Genomic DNA, 23,377 nt, shown 5'->3' on the forward strand with positions numbered 1-23,377 from the left:
CCCTACACACTGACGCTGTTTCCTCAATGCGTATTCTACCTGAACAAGCAGAGAGTATTTTCATCTACAAAATCCTGTCATCTCATGAACCTAAAGGTTAGGAATCTGGTGAAGATCTCAGGTTTGACTCTTCTGACAACACATGCTGTGATGCTTCCACAAAACAGTGTCTTTCACACCCACCTCCACAGAAAGCTTCCAAAGAAATATATTTAAGAAGCAATCCCACCTTTTTGACACTGATGGCAACAGATTCTTTTTGACTGTAATCATCTACAGTAAGGTCACTTCCAAACTTGTACTCTGGATGAGCTTCTTCCTCCTGGTCAGCTGCAGGGGAAAGAAAAAGAATCAGTGCAAAAAACCACAGCAACTGCTGGTTTTGTGCGAGACATGAAAGAAATGACAGCTGAATACACAGGTTTGGTTTTGGCATTTTTTTTTTTTTTTTTTTTTTTTTTTTTTTTTTTTTTTTTTTTTTTTTTTTTAGATTTTCAGTCATTAGCAGTAAGTTACTGTAAGTTAAGACAGCTGAGGTCTGAGATTCCTACAGCTTTGACATCATTCCTAAGACAAATGTTAGGTACTTTGTATTGGAAGGAATCAGTAATTTGCTTAGCAAAATTGTTAAAAAAATCCCAGTAGGTTTGGGGAAATAACAAGAAATGAAGACAGAGATCTTTAAAAAAAGATGTAAAAAGTTGCTGGTGTCCCGGCTTCTCGTGCTTTGTTAGAGTCTCCCTATGTGCCTCTACTATAAGGAATCATTTTCATTTGCTTTTAAGGTGATTTTCTGATGGAACCCAGTGTGTTCAAAGAAGCTAAAAAGGCATCTTACAACCTCAAACCTGTTAATCACACTATGCACATGGATTTAAACAATAATTGTAGAAAATACTTACTTGAGCCTCTTGGTAGTCTAGCACATAATTATTAACACAGCTCAATAAAAACACTGTTAGAAAGAAACATTCCAATGGAAATTGGCCTGCAAAATAACAGAATCTCCTCCGTGCTCCCTCATCACCCGAAGACAGACACTGAGGGGCCTCTCCACAAAAATCACTGCACTTCAGGCTTTTTTTGCATTACAAGGACAGATACCAAGACTTGGATCACAAAGAGCATCTTTCATGAGGAACTCTAGTGACTGCAACAGCAGTGGCTTTGTGCTAGTAAAATAAAAATAAAAAAAAGAAAATCAAGGAGAGGATCATGAGGTAGGCTAAAGCTGGGACATTCAGCATGACACGGGTCACAAGCCAGTACCTCAGTTCAGAAACTGGCAGGCAAAGCGTGATTTACCTCTTCTGAAGGTGGACTGTTAAAACAGACAAGGGGAACCATACCCCAGATATGGGTACTCTTCTCTGTTAGCTGTAAGCACATTCCACATCCCTGGCTCAGGTCCAGATGTTTACACTGAAGATATCTGACGTTTGGCAACAAAAACCCTATCCCTCATTTTATCCTTCTAAAGCATAATGCAATAATCCAATCTGATGTGGACACAAGCATTAAAAATACTGACAAAATCTGGTTTTAAAGTAAAGATCACAGCTTCCCAGCCTCACACGCACACAGTGAAAATCTGACTTGGTTGCTGCTCCACAATGACTTCTGAACAGTAGGTGGAAGTTAAATTTACCACTAATACCATCAGCTGAGCTGACATTCCTACCACAGCCTGCCACAGAGCTGGAAGCTGCTGTGATACATATCTGAGATGAGATGGTAGGGCTGGAGGTCTGTATAAATGGTCCTGCAGCGAGCCCAGACTTCCTGCTGCTGCCACAGCCCACGGGCATGTGGGTAATATTCATACTAGCTGCTCTTGCCAGCCTACTGATTTACCCCAGGCAATGCTGGAGAGCCCTTCTCTATCAAAAACTCACCACTTTCTATTTCTTCTTCATTATCATCCTCTAGGATATTTACAGGAGCAGCGGTTTCCCCAGCCTCCATCATCTTTTTCAGAGCATCAAGCTGTTCTGTTAATAAGAAAAATAAATTAGTCATGATATGAGCAGTTTGTAGTACAAGGAAAGACACAAGAACAAGCATAAATTCTCTGATCCTGAGAGCTACTTTTATTTCATGGGTTCTCTAAGTTTTCAGCTAGCAATAAAATTTCACAGACTAAGAGCATCATTTAGACATGCACTGTTGTTAGATGTGAAAAGTGGTCAGGAAAGGGCTGCATCCCAAGCTCACTGAAGTTAAGAAAAATATTTCCATAGACTTCAAAGGTCTTTGGAGCATGTTACTTCTTCCAAGAACAAACAGACAGCTATCTCTTTGGTGCTTGATCTATGCCAACAGAGGCAAAGTGCTTGGATTTTCAATTGTGTTCCCATGTGCATCTCAGTGAGTTTTGAAGACCATCATGTCTGACTGAAGTCAGTGGAAAGTCTGCACGCTTATCTTGGAATGGAGGAGAACCGGGGTTTATCACTACAGCCATACTGGAAGCTAATATAGCAACATTATGATGACAGAAAGAAGATAAATATCAGAACTGGCAACAGTAGCAAGAAGAGCCATTTGAAATTCCATTTCATTTAATGTTTATCCTGGAAAAACACAGCAATGCAAACATAGCAGTGCAGGCAGAATTTACAAGAGATTCTATCTGCCTTATATTTTATCTCAACCAGCAATCTGATAGAAGTCCCAGGATTCCATTTGTAGGTCTGTCTCTGCCCATGCCACATGCTGATTATCACGGCCTAGACTCTAGCACTCACATGAAATACAAGGGCAAACAGAGCGTCATTTACACATAATTCACATTCTTTCAACACTAAAGTACAAGCATTTTGGAAACTTTAGTAACAAAGTCTACTCGTATCTCTCTGGATTTTCATTTAATTTAATACTTGACAAACTTTACTTACTTTTTTCTACTTCAGGTTTCAGCCTTTTATTCTTTATGAGAATCTTTCTTCTGAGGTCATTAGGAGAAGGTAAGGCTTTACCTGGATCAAGCTGTAAAATAATTTAAAGAAAAGGCTTAATGACAGCTATTTAGCCTCCTTGTATCCCTAGCTGGGATTCTGACCGGAGGGCAGCAATGGTAAGGGGCAGTGAACGAGCAGTGCCACCTCAGGCACAACCCTGGGAGGTAGTGTGACCGCAGTCACATTGTCTCCTCAGCTGCTTCCCTCTCCTATAGGAAAGCTGTGCTCAGGTAGACAGTCTCCAGCCTATATCATCCTCAGCTGCACTAACTGTCTCCCCTTCTCCTACTACCTAGCAGTGGGCATGGACGCAACCTGCAACTCTTCCTCTCTTCCCTCCCTGCCTGTGGTTCACACACAGTCTGAGCCACAGTTTAGCCCATTATCATTTGATCTCTAAATAAGTCACCTTTTATGGTCCCTTCAAGCTGTAATAACGCAAGTGAGGCAGCCCCACACATACTCACAGAGTAGGAATGGGCTGGCACTGGTGAATGGAAAAGTACCCAGTCCCTGGCTAGGTAGGGCTAAAGGGTCACACCTTCAGTGGTTGTGAAAGGGAAATGGCAAGTGTCACATAAGCAAGGAAGCACTACTACAAGGTTTGTTCCAGTTCGGGGAAAGAAGAAAAAAACATTAAGAAAAAGTACAAAATCCTCTGATTAAAGCCCCATCACATTACTTGAGGCTAAGAAACAGAGATTTGGGGATGGTAATTAGTAGCTTCTCCACCAAAGGCTTGCTACGAGTATTATGCAGGGAGTTACTGTTATAATAGAATGTGGGTTCCAGTGAACCATAAGTGATACAGAAGTAGAAGATATTTCCAGGACTAGTAACAATTCTTAGAAGAAATATTCAGATATTCTTATCCAATTCTGAGCTACGAAGCAGCATTCTAGATGAAGAAACAAAAGAACAAAGCACCACGACTTGAAACCAAATAAGTGCAGCAGAAGTGACAAATAACAACCCAGGGGAAAAAGAAAAAAAACAACCAAAAAACAAACCAGCAAACCCAACCCAAATTAACCAAACCCGACAAGGATGGGTGCAAACCTCCTCGCAGGAGGGTAATGATTATCCATAACCACCAGGCCAGCTCACGCCTGGGAGTTTCAGCTTGCTGGATGAAAACACAATTGCTCCTGAGAGCTCTTGGGTTGTAACTCCACTAGATGTCAGTGTCGCAGAGCTCATTCATCCCCAGGCTGCCAGGACGCCAGTGTGCATCCCCAAGCAAGGGCATAGCTGGATGCCTACTTGGGCAAATATTTGCTTTTAGTTAAAACCAAATCTGCTTCAGCCAGTGCCATGCCTCTCTTAAGTCTGGCCTCCTCAGTTGACTAGTTGAGGTACCAGGAACCCAGCACTTGTAAAATACACGTTTCAAGCATCTCCTGCCATCACATTTGCTTTGTGAGCAGCTGGGGAATGAGTTCACCCATGCGGAGGAATGGACACAGACCACAGAAGGCGCAGCGGTGCTACAGAGCACCGGCAGCTGAGCCTGATGCAGGGCCCTGAGGTAGCAGCATGGCAGCCTTCGGCCAGCTCCATTTTAGGCTTCCCTGAAAGCTGCTGGAAGCAGTCGTTTGTGACGAATGTGGCAAGGTGCTACATACATTACAGGGGAACACACAAATTTAGTTCTCTGGGATGCTCTTTTCAGGGCAACAACCCGATATTCCCCCAGCCTTGTGCGTTGCTGTCCCTGCAACAAGCAGGCGAAGCCGAGCAAGCACAGCTCTAGAGCTACTGCTGCCAGCAGCCCCCTCTGCCAGGGTCACAGCGACAGCAGCTGAAAGGTAAGACGGAGACCTCTCTGCCGTGGTTGCCCACAGCACTACAGAGCACCTGCAGGTTTTGGGTGGCTGCTGGCAGCGAGCATACTGCTCAGGAGATAAAGAAGGCCTGAAGGAGTAGCTGCAAGCACTGGGTAACGAGCTATTAGAGTCTCAAGTCCTGTGTTTGTGAAGGAGTGTCTGCTGTTATCTCCTGCCATGCAGGAGGGTGAAGTGCATGCAGATTACAGTGCACTTGATAGTCCAAATGAGACTGCAGGGAATCCTTTGTGCTTAATTTAATTCTCAATGCAGTAGTGGGGGCCACCTAGACCGCAGGACCTGATCTGAAGCATGCAAAGTGCAGCTGAAAAAAGAGGTTTCCTCTGCTGAGACCATGCAGTTTATAATTAATTGGTTTTCAACAGTGACTGGCAATTTCAGAGTTATGTATGACCTGCAAATACAATGTATGTGGTGTATTTTATATAGGTGCTGATATTACGTCACACATCAAGGGGATGGATTTCCCCAGGCTGCTTGCCAGAGCCCTGTACAGAAGAGATTAAACACATCAGATAAGGACATCGACACCCAAAACCACTAGGAAAGCACAGGACTGGCAGTGAACAGCTCTAAAGGTGATAGAATCCCAGTTACCACCTCTTTTAAATACAGCTAATACAAAAAACAAGAAGAGTGGCAGAATATGACCTACTGGATGTGTTTCTAAAGGCTGCTTCAACAGGAGATCTCCAAAAAGATCTTCACAGTATTTTGACATCTTGTACTGTTGATATTTGCTGGAAAAGATGTTGTCAGTTAAGTTTTAAATATTAAAGAGAAATCGCTATTACTCAGCAAAACAGAATAACACCAAGTGACGTAGACATCCCAAATTATATGCTGCCCACTTTCTCTCAACTGAGAGGTATTACTTTACTGTAATTGTACTGTCAATAAAAGCCTATTATTTGAAACAGATTTATTTAATAAGATCAAAAAAGTAGATTAACTGAATCCCACACAGCTAATGGAACATTGAAATCTATTTCACAGCTTTACCACAGATAAAAATATTGCTATTATTACGGTAGATAAAGATTGACTAGTGAATTAAAGCACGGTCTCTTCCCAGTGACATTCAGTACACCTGCATCTCCCTGCACAGTTTTCAAGTACACTCAAGTTAAAGTATTTTTGAGCTGTATCATCTCTCTCATACACTGCTCTATTAAAAAAAAAGAAAAAGGCACTCTATACCTGCAGTGATTTTCAAACGAAAGAATGACAGGATACTCTGATGTAACAAATGCTGTTTCCTTAATGGCTTGAATTACATCCTATAAAATGCAATAATAGGATTCAAATTAGAACAGATCAAATTACAATCATAATGAAAGAGATTTTTTTTGTTCTCCACCTCATCCTGAGAAACAAAACACAGAGCTGAGTCTCAAGTGAAGAACTAGAACAAACTGTATGCTCATTCCTCTCTGTTCCTCCCCCACAACCTGGATTTAGTGCCCAAGGCGTGCCTCACGGCACCTGCATGCAGCGGCGATGGCAGCTTCACCCAGAACCCATCAACGCTACCCCTGGATCTTCTGCCGTCTTCTCTTGCCAAAGAGAATTTCTACTCCCAGAATAACTCCTGCATCTTCAGGCTTCTTCCACAGCTAAGAAGCTTCTCAGCTAATGGAGAAGACCGTTACGCCGTGGTGCAAAGAGCCACAGGACATGAAAATATGGGGCAGAAGAAGTAAGCTTGCTTCCCACAGTTGCTGTGGAAAGGCAGATGTAACACAGGGTGTGCATGATGCAAGTCAGAAATGAACCCCAAGATCTGGGGACAAGAAACCGTGCCTATGCAATCTGTCTGTCACACAGAAGCAGCTTCTGGATGCTGAGGAGGCGAGGGTACCCTGCATGGATTCCTGTCTGGGGTTCTACAGGGGCTTACTGCCAGGTGTAGAGGTCAGAGATTTACCTTGAAAAGAATATCTGTACACATTGCTTTTCCATGTGTTATTATTGGTTCTTGGTCTTCGCCTTTGCCGTCCCAACAGTCCAGCTCAACACACCTAAAGAGCCAAGAAAAACAATGTCAGCTTCCCTAGTCATTCAGTACGGGTGAGCTACTCAGGACACGTTCCGGCAGTGATGTGCAGAGGAGTAAGTTATGAAGTAGTCTGGGGCACTATGCAATTCCTTTTAAGCTGCACACGTGTAATTTCAGACTGCTTTTATAATTTCAGGTGTATTACCTTCACCACAGTATGTGTGGGTCAATATATTTACACCTGAACAATAAAGTTTTTTCACTGTAACACTTTTCTATTGTCCTATTCACTTAACTGTGACACATTCCAGTATGTCAAGAAATGAAGCAGGAAATCATAAACTGATTATCTTCTTTATTACAAAGCAGAAAGCCCTCCAAAATTCTTCACTTGTCATTTTGAGATCAAACTTATCTTACTCAGAAACTCTCTCCTGACTTGTTTCTACATTCCACTGCCCTTCAAATTTTTTGGGAGAAAAAATAGTACCTTAAATATATATATTTCCATTTACCAGAGTAATACACATTCAATTATTCAATATATCTCCAAAAAGGTATATTAAGTAAGTTTCAAGTATTAGATTCACAAATACTAAAGGCTGTTATCTCCTGCTTCCAACCTGCATCCAGCCAAAAGCACTTGTCTGTACATCTCCACCGAAGACTTGCCACCAAACTGCCTGCCTGTTAAATATGTATTGTGAGAGGAACTGATGAAATAATGAGCCAAAGGATGATCCATTTCTTGATACAACTCCAAACGGTCTAGGAAAACTGGGGCATTTTCATCTGACATCAAGTATCTGCAAAACCCATCGCTTGATATGACACCTAGAAGGAAGAGGAAAGCGTAGTAAATTATTACCAGAAATTTGTGGAGGGCAGGAATCAAACTGTCTCACAGAGCAAGAACCCCACCACAAAAGCTATGTTTACACTGGTTTCTGCAAGCAAACAGAAGCTCTCCCCTCCCAGTGTTCCAAGCTGACCAGCAACTGTGTCCCTGGTGCAAAATCTAACACTTTGTTCCCAGACAACTAAAGAAAAAAGCAGGTGCCCACCTAACTCCGTGTCTTATGTCCAGCACTCACCATTAGTAGACCTAAGGCATCAAGAGGATGGGAAGAAGGCAAAGAAGCAGTGACATCTCAGAACACTCAACAATTTGGGGCTCTGGGACTTTGTGAGCCAGAAATTGTGAGTTGGCATATACTGGTCTTCTAAGGTACTTTTCTTGCCTCTTTCATATTTAGTCCTGCCCTGGTTGTGCTATATGGCTGTTAATGAGGTGAGCAGAGACTGTTCTCTGCTGACAGAAACAAGTGGAGGTGTACCCGAAAATGTATGCCTGTGTTCACTTGCAAAACATTAGAAAAATCTAAGATACCTTCAAGTTTACTGTCTGAAATACCGGTGTATTCCTGCATACTGAAAAGCAACCCATTTTCTACAGTTTCTGCATTTGCTTTTGTGGTGTTCTTGAGCAGACTCTGGTTACTAACTGCACTGAGTCAGCTTTCTGTTACTGAGATATAACTGAGGAAGGGTCAGTTGCTCATTTCTTGTGACTGAGCAAAAAAAAAAAAACCAAATGTAGAGCTTAATTATTTTGCTTGACAGCAAAGTTACAGCTAAGAAGTGGAAAATGACTGCAGAGATCAGCCACTGCTAAGATTAATTCTTGCCTTCTTTATAGGCCAAGGTCCAACATGTTACTACACGAAATCATCTCTCTGTCCTACGCCTACTGATTGCATTGGGATAAAATCTGCATCAGTGAATATAATCAATGGAGGAAATGCTGTAAAAGGACATTGCTGCTGTTCTGTTGTCACTCTCCATCTCCCTATCCTTGCAGAAGGTTTACCACATTTATGTAAAATCTGTTAGAACTATAAATCAAAGAAAGAAGCTAAATAATTATCCAAGATTCAATTATTGGCTAGAAGAATAAGCCAGTATCATTTGTAGCTTTGCTAGAGCTTTGCTACAGGTTGGTCCTTGCAAAATCCTCTTCTTCATGAACTACTGAACATGGTTTTCTAGTTCCAGATTGATTTCCACCTTCATAAAACATGTTTTTACATCTTCCACCCTGAACAGGTGGTAGCTACATTAGTACACCTTCATTATCATGGAAAATTTGTAAAATACACTGGCATCGAGAGGAATCACAAGTGAGTGCCTTTAGAAAAAAAATAAGTAAAGACAGAATTGACTAAAATCAAGTAACTGACACTTGGAAAATTCTACTTCATGTAGAGAGAAAAGGAAGTAAGTACACTGCTTTTAAGTGGAAAATCCTCTTAACATTTATACATGACTCCTGGACAAGAGAAATATCTCCTCTCCCAAGTGATTCCTGCAAGGTCCATGTTTGCACAGAACTGTGCAAATCTATTCAACGCAGTGTCTGGAGTAGCATATACAGTACAAGCTCTTCCTCTAGCAGTTTGGTTACAAGGACTAAGGGACTCTAGGGAACGGTGAAAGCTACACATCCATCTAGAGAAGGATTCCTTAAGTTTATAGTCTGAGGAAGACAACTGTAAACTCTTCCCAGCCACTGGCCCACAGAAAGTGAAAGGGGTTGGTGCTGCTGCAGAAGGCATCGCTGGTGCCAATGCCATAAAGCATCGTAAAGGCACACAGGGAAGCCAAGAAAGCTGCAGCACTGAGCCAGGGCTGCCTCGGGCTTTACTGAAGCAGTTTAAGATCCTGCCTCCTCCTTTTGTCTGCTTTGCACATCCTTCATCAGCAGGGGCAGCGCTACTGGATGTATAAAAGCTACTTGGCTTCTCCGGCGTCAGCTCGATACATTAGGCTAAATGTCTAGTGAAAGCGGATTCCTAGTGGGATGCTGGAAGGTCTATGGGCTTTGCAAAGCTGCAGTCTCCTCCTCTGCATGCTATGATGACAGGGGTAGCAATGCTTTTCATTTGTGCAGCTGATCCCAAAACAGCTTTTTCAGCAAATAGCTCTTTCAGCTGGATACGAACTGGGAGCTCTGCTCAACCACTGACACCTCCAACACCATGGCAGCTCAGGACACAAGCAGGCCAAGAACGGCTTGGAGACCCTTCCTGCAATCTTCTTGCTCAGAGATAACCCTTTTCAACCCACCCACTTCCAAGCAAGGTTGCTGTCTCCAAGCACTACGCAGATTACAAGAAGGTGGGTGCATATCCAACAGTGCACGTGGTAATTTCTTTTTTTTTTTTTTTATTTTTACACAGTATCTGTACAGCTTTGTAGTCTCTCTGAGACCTTGGCCAGAGCCACATGCATGCTGCCTTGTTGTTAGGAGGAGTGTTCGTGTTGTTCCCTATTTACCCAATCCTAGCCTCTCCCATTTTGAATCAGGATGGCTGTTTTGTAACCTGGATCAGGGAAATAATCCTTCTAAAACTATCCCTGCTTTTGAGGGGGAGATATTTTTTCAACAGATCAGTTTCCCGACCGAGTCCACTGGGTTGCCACACAAGTGCTTCCCCCTGACCATAAGTGCTGTAAGCCCCCTTTTAAAAGTCTGGCTGCTTTGGAACAAATTCCCCAAACGTCCAAAAGCAGAGAATACTGAACTGCTTCCCGCATTTACCTTTTCTCTTCAAGTCTTCATCTGGCTCATAGGTCTCAATTATCTGCATTGCTCTTTTTGTGTCATAAAAGGGAAATAAAATTTCATTGAGCCGAGGATCTCGTTGATGCTAAGGTTAGAAAACAACAGAATTCAGCAAAACAATATAGTGCATGGCTATCATCCAAGAGCATTTCATTACTGCAGATGAGAAAGAAAGAAGTGAACACTTAAAAAAAATAAAAAAAAAAAGAGCCCTAAAACTTACAGGCTATTGAACAGTAATAACTTTGGTTTTAGGCAGAAAATGAACCTCATCTTTCATAAGAAACCTAGGTAGGTTGATTACAAAGATATTTCAAAAAAACCAATCCAGTGCATTGAACAACTTCACGTTTCCTCAGGAAAATAACAGCTGCACGTGGTATACGTGCAAATGAAGTCTTGAAAAATAGTTAAAGCTTTCCTCTTTGTAAACTCTCTGTCTTCCTAATCTTTTTTGCAGGTCTGACAGACTTGAGTGATGGCACTGTAATCACTTCTGCAAGAAAGCCTGTCTTCAGCACTATCTACAGCTAAAGGGAAAATTAAAACAAAGGCATGCTCCAAATACAGAATTTGAAACAATAATTAGGAATAGGCAACTCCTGATGATTATTTGTGCATCAGGGAAATGTGTTATTAACTATTCAAAAAACCCAGTGTAGGCTCTTGGCAGAAAAAAGGACAACTTATAAGTGCTTCATTGCATCATCTCTTCAATGCGCATTAATTTACGATATTAGGATTTCATAATATGTGTAATATTTTGCTACAATTTAGCAGTGGTTTCAAATACACTACTAAAACTGAGGGGGTTTTAAGTTTTCACTTAATACTATGCTACACAGCTTTTCTTTTTCTCCAGGCTGGATTAGAGCTGCACACTGTGTGCCTGATTCTCCATTAAAAGAAAATTAAAACCAGAATTGAACGGAGTAGTGGCATGTAAGCAGATGCAATAAAACAAAGAAATAAATATGACTGTGAAGACACTCTTCTCCCCCAGTAGGTGCACAGTTTTCAAGCTTTAGTTTAAGCAGAATTCAGAAATGTGACCGGCCACCCTCATATTGGTGATTGTCAGTTTGGAGTGAACAGGATGGTGTTGATACAGCTTGGCACAGCACTATCAGCATTTGCTGTAATTCCTTATGTGTAAATTTTTTCCATTTTTTTTTCCTGAAAAAAGCAATGTCCAATCAAAAATCAGCCCTTGATCTCTTTTCTTACAATCAACACCTTGGGGCGCGTGTGCTTGATTAATTCCAAGAAATTACAACCAATGCCAGTTTAGTCATGCAGTTAAGGTGGGATCTTCCAAGTAACGCTACCGACAGTCTGCAGCATCTAAAATACAGCAGTTTCATTCACTACAGATCAGCTGTCTGGAGATCTAAGTAAAACTCAGATGAAATAAGATATGAGAGCAGATGGATGCAGGACGTAACTTGCCAAGCAGCACACAACAGCAACACAACATCGGCATGCAACAGTACAGTCTACTGTGACAAATGACAAGCTGGGTACCATTAGTGACAATAAAACACTTCAAAAAAATTGTGAGAAATAGTAGGGAAGGTTCTGAACTCAAGAAAAGTGCTCTTCCCCACTCTCTCTCTTCTGCAGTTAGTTGTAAGCAAACAGAAGAAAATAAATGGGATAAAGCAAAAAGTCTCCTCTTGAGAAAGTCCCAGTTATCTGAAGGAGCTAAGAGCAAAATATTTTTTTTTTTTAGGAGCAAAATAATATATTTTTTTTTAGCAATGATCATCGCTCATTATCAATTTTCCACTTGAATAAAAGCATGTCTTTATGCTTATCCAGTTTAAAAAATACAGCAAAATTGACAACTGAGGGAGTTTTACTTAATAAAAGGAAGAATGCTTACTAGTGTCTCTTGGGGAAACGTTCTGCACTACTGAGCTTGTGGGCACAGGAAAGTTGGGAGACAAAAGCTGACCAAAACTAAAAGCCTTAAGTTCCATCTAGAAAGACGCCATGGACCAATTGTATTTGTCCGACAAGGCTGCATTTGATTGCCCTAGTTACCATATTTGGCAGGACACCCTTACACTAGACGTTCTTAACCGTATGAGGGTGAACCATCTAAGAGCACAGGGAGAAAGAAGGTACGGTTTGGCCATGAGAAGGTCATTTAGCCTCCCCAACCTGGCCTTCAGTCTCCTCTTTGAGTGGGTATAAACTGAGATGCGCAGCAGTTAACAACATGCCAAATCCAGTTTTGCCTCTTGAATTTGCCCCGTGCAGTGCTAAGAAGGGTGTTCTTCCGTGGAGATGAAAACCAGAGGGAGACAGAAAGAGCAAGTGAGTGAGCGGGAAGGAGGGAGGAAGAGTGACTGAGTGGAAGGGATGGAGAAAGGAAGGGCAAGGAAGTGGGAGAGGGATGTCAGTGGGAAAGAGGGGGATAGAAAAGGATCTCCTCATACCTCCTTCCCAGGAGAAAGGATGTCTCCTGGGTCAGACTATCGAATGTTCACTTTGACAGTTAACCTGGCTTATTAATTTACTGCTGCAAATGAATGGCAGGAGCAAATCTCAATAGTAGTGATCTCAGTTCCTTTTCTACTACATTTTCTTTTTTCAAAAAAGACTTTATAAAGAGAAGACCTAGCCAAAATACTCAGTGCCTGACAATAATTAAATTTCTAAAAACTTCCCAGAAGCTTTAATCCTGATACACAATTAAATCTGCTGTCAGCCAGCAGCATTAAGTCGAACAGAGACAGCAGTCTGGAGAAACTCCAGGAAAGCAGCTCACTCCTCACCCATTCCCAGTAACATATCCTCATGCTCCCTTAAAAAACTCGTAAGACTCAGAGCTTCTGCAGCATGCTTTGGAGGTCACCGAAGTCAAAATCATTTAAATTAAAGACTCACGTGAAGAACTGCTCTGCCAAGCACCTCCCCTCTCCTATCTGATGACAAGAATCTTTTCCTGTTTTCCAGCATTAAACACCGCTGCTAACTGCGGTGTTGGCCAGCTGTCAAGGGGATAGAAATTATCACTTCAGAAGGGAGATTCTGGGTCATTTAGAGCCTTTCAAATCAGGACCAAAACTTTAAACTCTGTTTGGAGACCAAAAGACCTCCAGCCCAGAGCCAAAGGCATTGGTTTCAGTCATCAGAATATACGTTCTACCCTATAAAACCACTTGACTGATTTTTCCCAGATGTGATCACCAACTAAAGGCCAACTATCAAGATTTCCAACTGCAAAACGTATTGTGTCAAAGGAACGTAGCCAACAAGATGCATCTTTCTCCAGCAGAGCCCATAAAATAAGGCTTCCAATCCTGTGAAAAGAACCGCTAGAACAATACAAAACTGGCAGCAAAATTGAATTTTCATTTTTCAATCAGTTACTGGAGACAACCAGGAAGTTCTTACAATCACTGGCAGCTCTTCTTCAGAAGTCTGGGCTTCAAGAAAGCACACTTTAAACTAAACTAATTAGAGATCAATTTAAAAATAATGATTAAAGAGTCATTTATGAAAAATGAGTTTTAACACTACAAAAAAATAAGCAGAAGCTAATATGGTTCAAGGTGGAGACAGGGCTGTGTGCTTCAAGCAGTGAAGTTTATCTATCACAAGTTAATGGGGGGGTGAGGTGCTTTAAGGAGATCATATACAATTTTAATCACAATGTCATCCTTTCTCTCAAATGCAGAAGCAAAAATGACATGCCTTAGCTATGACCCCAGTCCTGCAAATATAGCAGTATCATATATGTATATAAATATAGGAATAAACACATAAAATAGATTTATAATTAATAAAATAATTTAGATGGAGAGATTTTGCAACCCAAGTGTAATGCAGCCAGTTCCCAGAAGATCATGCAGAGAGGTGAAGCAGCTATCCATGCTCCAGGTGATAAGAAGCTTCTGGTAAGAAACCACGTAGAATGTGCCTATTTTCCATGTGTACGTCCTTGTCAAATGCACAGAGGGCATTTATTGTTGCAATTCCGAATGACTCAGTCTTCTGTAACTTACTGTGCTTTAGAAACAGGAAACAACCCAACCCCACAGTGTTTATGAACTACTTCACACACTCACGAGGCCTTTAAGAAACAGTCTTGCCAACAACTGCATTCTGGAAATACAGCAACAAAAATATTTCCTCTTATTCTGCACACACAGTATTTTAAAAATCATATACAAACTCTTAAAATACCCTCTCAGCCCTTAGATTGGTAGTAGATTGACATAATACTGTTGAGAAAAAAAGCAAACCACTGTTTATAAAAGCCTACTTAATTTTTTCTGTTATTCAGAAAGATTCACAGATACGTTTAGCTGTGGCCTGGGGCAAAGTAGTTGCTTATGAAAAAATACTGGGTGTATTTTAGTGAAAACCGCATTGAATGCAACAGTATAAAAATGTATAAAACATACAAAACACACAACATAACACGACAGCAAGTGATCAACAGATGCAATCTGCAAAGGCAACATGTAGAAAGCACAACACCACACAAGGTCAGAGCTGATTTTTGCACCTGGATGTTACCACAATGGAAAGATCAGCGGATCAAAAGCGCGGCAAATGATGGCATGAATCATGCAATGGAAAGATTGGAAGAAGCAAGCCACTGCAGACAGACTTGTATGGTAGTTAATGTATGAAAAAGCTTACTTCATTTAGAAAGCTCACTAATTGGTCTACCGTTAAATAATCAGTTTTGTCTCCATTGCTGAAAAGAAATTTATTAGAGAATGTAAGTTTTCATATACGATGCCACAGTAGGTATGATTTACATGATGACATTGTTGATACTTCTAAAACCACCTACTTTTCTACCTGAAGTAGCTCCGTAATCTCAAAATGAACAGTCACAGAACACATACTAACGATCTATGCTCGGCACAGTACACCTCCCGTACGTCCTATAACTTACACAGTACTTCATAAAACTCCAGCTGAGAATAACTCAAGCGAATAAACTTCTTAAACTTCAAATTTCTTATTTAATTTAATTAGTTCTCACACTGTTAATCATCTAAAGAGGCAAGTTAAAATTACAGTAGTTAGGAAAGCCAATGCAAAAAACCAAAAGTTCCAGGTGCTTCCTCTAAATCATGTAAAAGTTGCTCTGAAATACCGAGTGAACTTTTACATTAACAATCTGAGAGGGAAGGAAGGGGAAAACCATAGACTTGAGCTTTTCTTAAAATACTTCTGATGCTACGAGGATTCGAGGTTAGGTACTCTTTACAGTACTCTGTCACTATGAGATACGGACTAAAAATATAGCACAATGAGTTTAAAGCAATACTATATTAAATTTGAACTTACATCTTCTTAAAGAGGTCCTCTATGTCAGTTCGGGGACATATCTTTTGGGTGAGCTCATAAAATTTCTCGTAAGTAAAGGCTGCAGGCTCAATTTCATCATTCTGCAACAACAGGCAAAGGTACCTTTATCCAGCAAAAGAAAACTCGTATGCCCTTTTCCCAAGCGCGTATCTTGTGTCAGAAAAAGCAACTGAGAACTGCTTTACCTAGTACAGGCTTACCTAGTTTCTTTTGTGTTTTCTGAAAAACAGTTCTTAATTCACCTCTTTGATATGCTTATATTCTGACCCCACGGATACATTAATTCTGTGTCCACACACAAGAGGAAAACAGTCTTTATATTTCTACTGAAGCTTAAACAACCCCCCGCTCGCCCCCGAAGTCTGAAATAGTGCATAAACTTCAGGATACTTATACTGAAGCCAGGGAACATTGAGAAAAAGTCCAAGATTTGGTTTTAAAAACCAGTGCAGCTCTCATACAGGGGCACGTTAAAACTTCCACAAGGGAGAGAAGACATGGCTAACACATTCTTCTCCCAAGTACCAAGCGACAGGACAACAGGAACTGGCCTCAAGCTGCACCAGGGGAGATTCAGGCTTCATATAAGGAAAAATTTCTCTATAGAAAAGGGTTGTAAAGCATTGGAACAGGCTGCCCAGGGAGATGGTGGAATCGCCATCCTTGGAGGAATTTAAAAGACACAGATGTTGTGCTTAGGGACATGGTTTAGTGGTGACGCGGCAGTGCAGGGTGAACGGTTGGACTCAATGATCTTCTTGAAGGCCGATTCTGTGATTCAGTATCGTTCTCCTCTGAACTGTAACAGTGAGGAAAAACTTCATCTCGGGCACCAGGCAGCGCTACAGCTGGGGTTTCATGTCTTTCTACAGCTGCTGTGCCTGGCTGGAGGCAGCGAGCTGCTGAGCCTGCAGGGCTGCACCTCACCAGGCGCTTGCTGCAGTCAGGCCAAGAACCAAGGGCTGGAGCCTCCGGAATGAGAGAAAGGAGACTGGGCAAGGAGTAAAGCCAAAAAACTGGCTGCTACTGCAACCAGCCATCACCCCTCTGGGACTGCTGGCAGGAGCTCCCGCTGCGAGTGGGGCAGAGTTGGAGGCGTTCTCCAATGGAAGGAAGCAACGAGCAGGAGTCCAAGAAATGCAACCGAGAGGACAGCACGCAACGAAAAAAGGTATCATGGGCACACTCTGTGCTCATGTACTTTGTATGCATGAATGGAAGGTAGGCTGTTACAGGAAAGAAGGGAAGCCTCACAGAAGTCTAAGGACTGCTGTCTCATACAGATTTAATTAGCTTTTGGGTTTAGTAAACAAGCTACAGTGATTAATAAGTTACTCATGATCAACAGGCATGTTTTTGATGCAAATGATTTCAACTACAGGTACAAATATGAATGATTCATCCAATTATTAGTATACAAAGAAGTTATTCAAAACCACTAAATACCTTTCCACTGGGAAGACCTAATTCTTTAAGTGCCTGAAAGATCACTTTTTCTGTTTTACCTGATGCAAAGGTTCTGGTAATGCTAAAATAAAAAAGAGTGGAGAAAAAAAAGGAGAAATATTAGTCACTTTTTAAACAATCAGTTCTCTCTCTCTTGCTTTTACTGCCAACATTTTCCTCTGGCTTCAACTGATGAATGTAAGCATCTTCCAAGTAACAGTTCAGTTGAAAAAGTGCTCTAAAGCTTCACCGAGCAGCAGTGCTCAGCCTGCAAGCTATCCATCAGAAAACACAGCAAACAGCAAAAAGCACAGACTGCAAAAAGAACAGAAGAGGTGGGGGTTTTCCCAATATATGGGGATACAAAGCCACGTAAAGCATTATTCTGTCGGCTCTTTTAACCTCAACGCACAGATAAATGACCATGTTTAAAAAGCAGGAGATTCCACCAGTGAGGAGGCTCGTGTCTCCAGCCATTCCTGGTTGTGGTGACTTCCCTTCCTTTCCAAGCATTAACCTATGCCTCCCAGGTCACCCCTAAGGTATCACAAACCATTCCCCATAGCAGCTTCTTTCGGCTTTCCTTTCCAAGCAGACGCTGCTGACGAGACTGGCAGCCTCCTGCTCAGTCTCATTCCCTGCGCCCTCACCCCTGCCGTGCTCACTCCTCCCTTTGAGTGCTCCCTCACCTTACAGGCATTACTAATACCTCTGTTCTACACAGACTATGCACAACTCATTTACGATGGTCTCAGCTGCCACTGAAATATTTCCACCAAACTGATTAACATCCTCTTCCTTCCGCAAAACAGGGGTGATTTCACCATGCACCGGTTTCACTTGGAATGAAATAAACCAAATTAAAGCTTTGCTCTTTGGCATGATTAATGTGAAAGCGTTTGGTCTGCTTCTGTTCCCTCTGGAGAAGAGTTTGAATAACCTCTACCTCTGAAAAAGTAGATCCAAACCTGACAGCTTCTCCTTTCTTCCGTTCGGGGTCTAAGCTAAAATGAGGTGTCCCACAACCCCTTCACTGCGGTATCTCAGCCTAAGGAGAGAAACTAAAGTCTCTACCAGCTATCTATTTCCACTGCTAACAAAAGCTGCCCGGTAAGTACATGTTGCTCTTTATCATCAAGCGACACAAACATTTGCTCAGACTTTTTGTCAATCTCATGCATACTAAATAATTTCGCATGGTGAGAGATGGGAAACAAACTGTTCCTGTTATTTGTTGCCATAGCAATTCACAGTTGTTTTACTCTCCAAAACACTCTGAACAGCCTATGCAAATATTTTCATGCCAGTAAAATTAAGCTCAGGAAGTGAAATATCTAAATGATAGAATAATATTTTAACAATCTTGGTGAATTTTTTTTACTGGGTTCTTATAACAGTTAGAGTTCTATGTCCCTATTTAGGCAACTAAACAAGCTATTTATTTTCCAAAGCTGATAAGAACAGAGATGTTTTCATTAAAACATAGACTGAGTTTAACTTTAGGCACTTGTTTCTTAAAAAAAAATCTCAGCTGTTTATTTTTCTACTAGTTCTAAAACACAGAGTAACGTTAGCTCTACAATTTACAACTTATCTCCAGCCCCGTAAAAAATTCTCTGTCTGTTCTAATGAATTGGGTCCCAATAAATGTCATGTAAAACATGTAATACTGGCATAAGTAATTAATCAGAATCTGTGAGCCAAGATTCCATGGCTGCAGGGAACTTAACAGTTGACACCAAACTATTCTTTATTTCACGAAAGATGACAGCAAACACAGTGGTAATCTGTAATGAGAGCAGCAGTCTAGAAAAGATTACATGAATCAAAAAAGATTGTAAAAATGCAGGAGGACACTTTCATTTTGCTAGGGTTATTGTAAATAAAATGACTCTTTCCTCCACCAGAAGAGACATCACCCCAGCAGATTCACAGTCACCTTGCTGTATGCGCTGGAAGAAAATTGGGCTCATTCAGATGCTGGCAAGTTACTGCTCAACAGATACCCACAGGTGTTCACTCCTCACGTTGTACCATGGTCTGGGGCTTTTCACAGCAATGTGTCAATGTGCTTCCTCAGAAATCTTTAAAATACTTCCCAAATCTGTGACTGAGGGGTATGAATCTATTGTGCTTGTTGACGGATTAAATGACTTGGTCACTTCCAAGTAACCGCTTTCCAACCACTACTTCAAAAATCAAGCCAAGGCATAAACTGTTCAGATCAATCTTTTGTCGTGGCTCCACTGAATTTATCAGTTATCAGGCTAGAACTGGAGCACAGCTGCCTACACTGTACAAGAAAGTATCTGAAACTGTGATTTCCAGCCGTCATCTAAGTACTGAAACAGATTTCTTCCAGGCACTCCGGCATAATCGATACAAAATGTATTTACCAAACAAGTATAATTTCAAATTAACTTAATTAAACTACTGTAAAACAGATTTAAGCCTCATTTGTCATAGTTCAGCTGTTTCTTCTTTTTATATATATTTTCATAGGTAGAAGCTAAATTAGCTTAAATCCTTGGAAACGTAGTTATACAAGGGATAAGCATAGATTGAGCAAAGCTAATTTCTAAACACGCTCTAGCTGAACAGGTGCAACTTGCACATGTAGAAAATCCATTTTCTGCCAACTGGAAGCTGTGGAAACCAAGCAGTTTTATTCCAGCAAACACTGACCTTTTCAGACATCATTTACAGAAGTGCAGTAGTGCTGAAGTCTGAACATACAAAAGATCTTACCAAACACCTTGTAACGTCTGAAGATGTAGTTCTAGACTCAGACTGCTAAAATTTATTAAAGCCCGAAAGGCAAAACTGGAGCTCTCCGAAGATTTTCGCACTGCTAACTGCCAGAATTTCTTCTCAGGCAAACACAATAATAAGTTGATAGTAACAGATACGTGCCCCAGCGTACGTTAAAATCCAAAAGCAGCTGAGAACAATATTCACGACTTTGCAATCCCCAGCTGTACTAATGAGAAGTCAGGAATATTTATGCCATTTACCACTGACTAAGGAGTTTCCTAAGGAGTTTCACCTTCTCAGGGCTCATCGTTCCCCATGGCCATGTGCTACCTGCAAAAAGCTGTCTGAAACCTGAAAAGAAAGGCAGGGAGCTCTGATTTTCCAGGTGAGATTTTTTTCCCCTCAGTGTTTACTGCACTTCTTCTCAGTGTTTACTGTAAAAATGAATTACAGGTGATCTTGTGATACATACTGCTACAGCTAACAGATGTGCTGGGTATTCTGAGAGGATAACCTTCCCATCTGCATCCCCCGAGCTACAGCAATTGCTACAGGAGTCCCTGAGCAGCGGCAGGAGATGGAGGTTTGATGAAGCAGGGCTGACTAGATAACACTGTATTTGAAAACAGTGTATGGGAAGGGCTGACTATAGCAATCTGGAGGTCAGGTGAAGGGAACAATCAGTGGAAAGTGTTACTGGGGGGAGACAAACAATGTGAAACTTGGCGCACCTTGCAAAGCAGAGCCATTCTGCCCACATTTCCCAGTGCTTCCTGGCTTGCCGCCTTCCACACATTATCCTTCTCCTCATGCACCTACCTACTTCTCCTCCCTCTTCCATGTCTCCATGCTCCTTCTCGGCACTGAGTGTTCATGGGAGGAGTCCCCCACACCCCAGGCTGCCCAGTGCTGAGTACCTGGGTTCCTATGTGCCACTTCTCGATAAGGAGCTGTTGCTGGATCAGGTTAATCTCTGTGTTCTTGCCATCCATCGGGGCTCTGATTCACCCTCTCACAATGCAGGTCTACAGAGCAGACTGATTTTTTTTTCCTCCTCTATTCACATTCCTCCTCTACAACTCTCCACCAGCCTCTCACTGACACCTCTCCTAGTCCTTTCAAAGGGTGATACAGTGCTTCCCAGATGAACCCCCAAATGTAGCCACATTGCATCCACGCCAACACAGCACATTCCTTGGAGCACCCAGATGTAAGATTCAGCTTCCCTTCGCACAGCATGGAATAGCGGATTCCTTACAAATTTACAAGCAAACTACTTTTGCAATAAATCAACCTGCTAGAGATCGATTTATGTCACCTTGGAAATGGTGCAAATTTGAAGATTTAATATACCGGAACCAGAGGACTGGACTCTCTTCAGCAATATGTGAGCTTGTCTGCATGCACAAATACTGTACTGTATAGTACAAAGGAGAGAATTTATGCCTTGCTAAACATGAGGTAAAATATTTCAAGGCAGAAACAGCTTCAGACAAGCTAGCGCACTCTAAATTCAATCTAAGGAATAAAACTCTATGTTCAAACAGCCATAAAGCTATGAAATATTGAAAATTAATTTGCCCTTGCAGTATTGTTCCCTCATGGCTACCCTTCAGTTGATATTCCTCATGGGACTTCTGCACAGAAGGTGCCTCATGGCAGGTTAGTTCAAGTTTGAGAAATAAGCAGGGGCTTGGCAGTGTGAACGCTGAAAGATTAATACACTGAAGCAGCCTTAACACTGTCAAGGTGTTTGAGTTATGAAACTGAAGAAACCTGGAAGGCAGTATGGCAGGCCCTCTGTCTTTCTGCAGATTCTATAGATGCAAAAATGCTCCTTTTCCCTTGAAAAACACAGTCTGTGAGGCTTATCTTACAACGTCGTCCTTCTTGCTCCCCTCTGTGAGATTCTCTTTATGAAAAACAGCATGCCCCAAAAGCATGGTTTTCATGTACTGCAAGACGAGGAAAGAAGCTCAGTGCATCAGCAAGAATTAATTTCTAGAGCAGGAGGGGGTAGAATTACTGCCTAGCCGTAGAGGATTGAAAATCAGAAACTCGTGATGGTTAATAGCTGTACAGAACGAAATACACTGTTCCAGCTTTTCTGTTACTGACAACTAACCCAACGATTCATTAAACATGTGGAGAAAACCAAATACTACCCTGAGGGTTCCTCTGAAAGCAGAAGTGGTTTTGGCACAGCTGTATCTGTCTCTTTTAAAAGGAACTACATTTTAACACGTACCTTTCTATCCTCTACTTATCTGGCCTGCAAGCTTTTATGGTTCTTTTGATAAGTATTTTATCAAGTTTTACAACTAAAAAGCCCACCTCAGCGTTTGAGTAGATTTAAACTGAGAAAACTCTTAGCTCTAAGTGACTTTGGAAACAATTACATGCACTTGTCTCTTCATCACAACAGACTAGGAACAAAATTACCAGACTGGGAAGAAATCCTGCCTAGTTTACCAAGTTGCTATGGAACTTAGCTAAGTACGTCTAGTTCTGTACCTATTTTGCACAGGTATTAGTAATAAAATTGGTATTATATTTCATTATTTTAGCCACAGAATTGTATTAACATTATACAACCAGCATCTGATAAAAACGAACTCCCAGTTGTGCTTACCTCCGCACTGGAATTTTCCCATTTGTGTTTGTTAGAAAGGCAAGTTTCATCCAGCTGAAATTAAGAATGAAATCTTTTTTAAATCCTATTTATCAAAACTGGAATCTAGATACTGATACGTAACTTCAGGTTGTTGCCATGTCTGTGAAATGACTGCACATAAATAATTACCCTGTAATAAAAACATTTTTCTGTAACCCCTTAGTGCTTGATGCACAGCAATTCTTTGACTGCAAAGGCAGCCCAGAAGAATCACTACATCAACTGACCCAAGTGTGAAGACAAGAAAGGCTCTTGGGGTTTTGTTTTGCATATGCACCAATGAAAGAACAAACCAGATAATAATTAAACATACAATATCAATAAATCAAATAATCAGTTATAAATTCTCTTGTAATTTCTCCCGGGCAGGTGCCAGATACAGACTTGAGATCTCTTCTGGTCACAGTGAAGGATAAACTAAACTAATTTAACACCATCTTCTGTAGTTCACTGCTTTGTGATGCCATTGTTGAAGCACGAAAAATAATTTTTTTCTTTAAATTCCAAGAAGAAAAATACAAAACCAGAAAAATAAAGGAGAAAGGGGAAGAAAGAAAGTAACTTACTGTTTCTTGAGACATGTCATTGGACTGACATTGTTAGCTCTAAAGTTATGTATGATGGATCCAAGCCCTTCAACCCATTGCTGAAAGACACAAAAATACACAAACACTGAATGAGCAAAACTAAAGAGGGAAGGAGTAGCAAAATTTGTCTTGGGAGAAGGCCGCT

At 41.3% G+C, this 23,377-nt stretch overlaps 1 protein-coding gene across 4 annotated transcripts in view; it reads right to left on the reverse strand.

Moving 5' to 3' along the window:
* Nucleotides 1-23,377, reverse strand: part of PLCB4 (phospholipase C, beta 4) — an 88,008-nt gene that overhangs the window by 49,533 nt on the left and 15,098 nt on the right. For all 4 annotated transcript variants that reach the window (XM_010143583.1, XM_010143582.1, XM_010143585.1 and 1 more), the window contains exons 5-17: nt 23,212-23,291; nt 22,604-22,657; nt 17,218-17,299; nt 15,751-15,851; nt 15,091-15,148; nt 10,408-10,516; nt 7,430-7,640; nt 6,735-6,828; nt 6,008-6,087; nt 5,463-5,547; nt 2,898-2,988; nt 1,896-1,991; nt 230-330 (exon numbers count right to left, since the gene is read on the reverse strand). In XM_010143583.1, the coding sequence (XP_010141885.1) occupies nt 230-330; nt 1,896-1,991; nt 2,898-2,988; nt 5,463-5,547; nt 6,008-6,087; nt 6,735-6,828; nt 7,430-7,640; nt 10,408-10,516; nt 15,091-15,148; nt 15,751-15,851; nt 17,218-17,299; nt 22,604-22,657; nt 23,212-23,291 (1,242 nt within the window). The remainder of the gene's footprint in view (nt 1-229; nt 331-1,895; nt 1,992-2,897; nt 2,989-5,462; nt 5,548-6,007; nt 6,088-6,734; nt 6,829-7,429; nt 7,641-10,407; nt 10,517-15,090; nt 15,149-15,750; nt 15,852-17,217; nt 17,300-22,603; nt 22,658-23,211; nt 23,292-23,377) is intronic.

This window comes from Buceros rhinoceros, unplaced genomic scaffold (genome assembly GCF_000710305.1).
Source record: "Buceros rhinoceros silvestris isolate BGI_N320 unplaced genomic scaffold, ASM71030v1 scaffold2619, whole genome shotgun sequence".
NCBI lineage: Eukaryota > Metazoa > Chordata > Aves > Bucerotiformes > Bucerotidae > Buceros > Buceros rhinoceros.